General features: G+C 43.0%; 1 protein-coding gene across 1 annotated transcript in view; it reads left to right on the top strand.

The window, feature by feature from the left end:
- Positions 1–2748: 2748 nt before the first annotated feature.
- Positions 2749–5723, top strand: part of baiap2l2a (BAR/IMD domain containing adaptor protein 2 like 2a) — a gene marked incomplete at its 5' end in the record, with an annotated part of 30882 nt that continues 27907 nt past the window's right edge. Inside the window, 2 exons of the mRNA XM_080776443.1 lie at positions 2749–2802; positions 4811–4886. Of these exons, the coding sequence (XP_080632569.1) occupies positions 2749–2802; positions 4811–4886 (130 nt within the window). The remainder of the gene's footprint in view (positions 2803–4810; positions 4887–5723) is intronic.

The following is a 5723-nucleotide window of genomic DNA, read 5'->3' as shown; positions in this document are numbered from 1 at the left end:
CGTTATTGATCAATTAGTACCGCGGTGTGTGTGTGTGTGTGTGTGTGTGTGTGCCCCCTGTCTCTGACCCATATATGTTCTGTTTTTTCAGACTTGGTCTCTGGGGCACTCAAACATCTAGTTCAGACAGTCAGTAAAAAAAGGAAACAGAAATCTACAGCCTACTGCCCTGTTGTAAAAGTCAAGCGTTTTACAACCTTATCTCCATAAAATAACACAATTGCCCTGGATTCTGCACCAAAAAAGGAAAATGGTGGATTTAATGTTGGAGTCGGCCTCTTCAAGATACTGAGTTTTAGGTCTCTTCCTCATGTTGTTTAGGAAAACAACTTATTCCATAATTACTGGTTTTAACAAAGCATTTGTAATGTTTTGGAATTTGTTAAGTGATCAGTATCAGTACATCAGTCGAGGAGGATATAGGAGTAGGACTCAAATATGCATAACAAGCAGGCACAGGCAGAGAAGTGAATGTTCAAGAGGTTTAATTAAAAAGGGGAAACTACAAATGTGGTGCCTGTGCCCAGTGCATCCCACAGGGAAACTACATGTGGTGTCTGTGCCCAGTGCATCCCACAGGGAAACTACATGTGGTGTCTGTGCCCTGCAGTGCAACAGCACTGTAAAGTTTCAAGCACCAACATTCAGATAAAAGCATTCCCATTAAAAGTATTATCACGTGTACTACACAAGGGGTGATACTGTATACATAATCTATTGTCCTTGTGGCAAATACTATGTGGGCAAAACCACACGTGCCCTTAAGACCCGTATTAGTGAGCACCGCAGTGCCATTAGATGTAAATAATCTTACTTCTCCTATTGCTACACACTTTTTAGAGGCTGCTGGACATCATATCTCTGCTCTCCGTTACATATAGGCAAGGAAAAGGTCCCTGCCAACAGAAGAGGGGGTGATCATGACAAAGTACTGCTGAAGAGAGAATCCTCCTGGATATCAACCCTCAACACCCTTGCCCCCAACGGCCTTAACATTGATTTTGATTTAAGAGTTTTCCTGTGACAGTTGGTAGAGCTTAATGTTTGCAAACCTTTTTTTCCAAACCCATTCCCCTCTACCTTCATGTGTCCTCCAGTGTTTACTGCAAATATAATTCTTGTTGACTCTGTACAAAATATGGGTTCTATTTATGATATTGAAATGTATCTTGGCTAGGTGAACACAGGTGAACTCACCAGACAATCAATTATCACTGGGATAGGCTAAGGGATAAAGAAGACACGGGTGCAAACATTGGCAAATCAAAGAAATTAAGACAGGTACAGAACTATAATGGAAACAGGAAACATTATTAACAATAGGCTACAATAACAATAGTACTAAGTAGGCCTATTGGGAAATCAACAAACTATACAATACTGAAACAGAACAGTACAGTAGGCTAAGTAAAAGTCCAAAAACAAATAACATACAAAGTCCAAGGGCAGAGAGTGGTTTATACTGTTAGCTGTTTTGGTTCCGTTGGGACCCAATTTATTAGTGCAGCCTGTCTGGTTGAGATGCTGAGTTCTGTCTGCAGCGCGCGCGCGCACACACACACACACACACACACACACACACACACACACACACACACACACACACACACACACACACACACACACACACACACACACACACACACACACACACACACACACACACACACACACACACACACACACACACACACACACACACACACACACACACACACACACACACACACACACACACACACACACACACACACACACACACACACACACACACACACACACACACACACACACACACACACACACACACACACACACACACACACACACACACACACACACACACACACACACACACACACACACACACACACACACACACACACACACACACACACACACACACACACACACACACACACACACACACACACACACACACACACACACACACACACACACACACACACACACACACACACACACACACACACACACACACACACACACACACACACACACACACACACACACACACACACACACACACACACACACACACACACACACACACACACACACACACACACACACACACACACACACACACACACACACACACACACACACACACACACACACACACACACACACACACACACACACACACACACACACACACACACACACACACACACACACACACACACACACACACACACACACACACACACACACACACACACACACACACACACACACACACACACACACACACACACACACACACACACACACACACACACACACACACACACACACACACACACACACACACACACACACACACACACACACACACACACACACACACACACACACACACACACACACACACACACACACACACACACACACACACACACACACACACACACACACACACACACACACACACACACACACACACACACACACGTTATGTTGGCGCCTTTTATGGTTCCGTGTTGTTTAATTATTTACCACTGTGTGTCAACGCGTGGTGTCGATTGCTTTGCACACTTTGTTCACTCTCTACTCCTCCTCGACCGGTCAGTACGTCAGTCTGTCTGTGATAAACTGCTCTTCTAATGTTCTCGCGGTGAACCGGGGCCACATTTTTTTGTTCTGGATGATTCGGGGCCCTTGAACCCTCGCCTCACACCTTTTTTTTTGCCAGCTCTGCTCGGTTTCCAGATAATAACAAACATGTCGACAATGAACAGCGATCAGCTACATCGTTCTACACTGGGCATATACACTGTAAGTGAACATATATACACAACATATACACAACAACATATACACTACAACATATACACTGTAAGAGTGAACAAAACAACTAGATACTTTGTGTAGTTCTGCATTGGTTGAAAGAGATTGTAGATCAGCTATTTTCAAACAAATCCTGAAAAGTTTTGGAAAATATGAGATGTTTTTTTAACACAAATCTAGCATGGGGGTCCCTGGCATAAGATATTTTCTGTTGGGGGTCTTCTACGGCATTTACTAGTCTGCGATCATTAACTAGACAGGGACAGCAGGACAGCTCTGGGTGTGCATGAAATCTGACAAGATGTCGAAGTTATGTTCCATGAACACATGTGACTACATTTGACTGAGGGACATACTGTATGAAAGCAGGGAATCATAGCTTCAAATTGACATATTGGTTGTTCAGTTTGACCCACCAGTTTTAGAGATATGGCTTATAGAGTAATGTCTTGCAGAGAAACAGCGAGTTGAGAAAACAGGCTTGAAAGGTTCACTTCTGTGGTCTCTAACATTACACCTAGCTACATTTCCTGGTGCCCATGCACACCAGGAAATAGTCATTGGTGGGGATGGGGTAGTGATGGTGGACGAATATAAGTACTTGGGTACAACGATTGATTCCAAGCTGACATGGAATTCCAACACTCATTCCATCTACAAGAAAGGTCAGCAGAGGCTGCATTTTATGTGCAGACTGAGACAGTATAACGTTGAAAAAAATATCATGGCACTCTTTCATCGATCCTTTGTGGAGAGTGCATTGACATTTAGTTTAGTTTCCTGGTATGGCTCATTATCATTGGTTAATAAGAACAAACTCCATAAAATCATCAGCGTGTCCAGCAAAATATCTGGGGTACGATTTGAGAGTATGACCTCAATGTATGAGACCCGGGTACTCAGGAAGGGGAAAGCCATTACTAGGGACAACACACACCCGTTACACAGCCAATACCATCTTTTACCATCAGGGCGACGGTATATGGTACCTTCCCTGCAGGCTAGGGCCTCAAGATCGTTTGTTCCCATAAGTATAGGACTTATGAACAAGCAGGCCCCGTCTCAGTTCCGTGCATAAAGTGTGATGTGATGCCTCTTGGAACTATGACTGGTGGCCTTCTGTTGGCACTGTTTCTTTATTGTCTATGTACTGTCTGTGATCTGTTTGTTTGCATGTTTTATGTATATCCTGATGACTGCTGTGCACAAAACAAATTTCAGAAAGGACAAATAAAGTATCTATCTATCTATCTATCTATCTATCTATGTTTAAGCATATATTTAATATTTACATGTCTTCTGTGGACTCTAACATTACACCTAGCTACATGTTTAAGCATTTATTTAATATTTACATGTCTTCTGTGGTCTCTAACATTACACCTAGCTACATGTTTAATCATTTATTTCATATTTACATGTCTTCTGTGGTCTCTAACATTACACCTAGCTACACGTTTAATCATTTATTTCATATTTACATGTCGATTTCAGCTCTGACACTTATTTCAGACATGCTCTAGTCATTATAGACAGGAACAAAAGGGCTGGTTGCTTGGTTGTATGTCCATGACATCTGTCAAAATGTCAAAGACCATAAGAGTTATTATATGTTCAACATCCGAGGATGGAGTTAGTCTAGTTCAGGTATATACTGTGAAGACAAAAAAACATTCACCTTCTTCCCTTGATATTAATTTCTAAGCCGAACAGATCTTTCATTCATTCACTATGAAGGCCTTCATATTCATAAATGCTGATAGAAATCTCTTCTAAGATGAACAATGTTCTAGGACAGATGGTAAAGTTGTTGAAATTGCTTTGACAGTAAAGTGCATATTGTGTGTATGTGTGTGTGTGTGTGTGTGTGTGTGTGTGTGTGTGTGTGTGTGTGTGTGTGTGTGTGTGTGTGTGTGTGTGCGTGCGACGCCGTGCGTGCGTGCGTGCGTGCGTGTGTGTGTGTGCGTGTGTGTGTGCGTGCATATGTCCCAAACAGAGCCTGATAGAACAGTTCAATCCCAGCATGCAGAAACTGGTCTCTCTCGGCACCAGCTATATCCAAGCCTTCCAAGGTAACAAAACACAAACAGAACACAAACAAACAACATGTCTGTTGCCTATATGTCATATAATGTGATAAGCTGATCTTATGTGTCAGTCAGACACACACACACACACACACACACACACACACACACACACACACACACACACACACACACACACACACACACACACACACACACACACACACACACACACACACACACACACACACACACGCGTGCGCGGGAGGGAGGGCGGGCGCCTGGATTTATAAGTCCAATAAACCCGCAGTAATTGTGATTATGAAGTACAGGACATGGGAGGTCCCGGTGTCCTTTTCACCGAAGCTGATATGACCTTATTCCAAAGTCCATATGCTCTGGGAATACCTCAGCGCTGTTATTGGCTGTGTTTATGGGCTTGTAATCCTGGCTGGTGTTTGTAACAGGCTTACCGTACAGCCCACATGCTGCAGGCTATATTCCTCATACGGCTTTTACTGTACGCTCTATTAAGGTATTTATGTTTTTCAAGAGCCATAATTATCCCAGAAATATATACTACTGTATGGATGGATGCGACAGATACTGTCACATCACAATGTGTGCAGTTTGGTTGAAATTTGTGCAGTTTGGTTGCAATATCAGGACGGTGCCTCAAACAGTTTCATCTCCCTTGTAAAGAGAACATCACTTTGACTCTGGCATGAAGCCTTTGTCCTAACCTCGTGTCACCAGGGAGTGCAGTACTTAGTTTAGACAGTTTTTGGTTCAGACTAGTCATTGGTTAGACCAGTCATTACTAGTCCTATACAACTACAACCTATCTCAAACCCTCACCCTAAACCTAACCTCCCACGGGGC

Source organism: Protomyctophum bolini, assembly GCF_963924005.1.
Source record: "Protomyctophum bolini genome assembly, chromosome: 11".
In the NCBI taxonomy this organism is placed as follows: domain Eukaryota; kingdom Metazoa; phylum Chordata; class Actinopteri; order Myctophiformes; family Myctophidae; genus Protomyctophum; species Protomyctophum bolini.
This window is presented reverse-complemented; position numbering and strand designations above follow the sequence as displayed.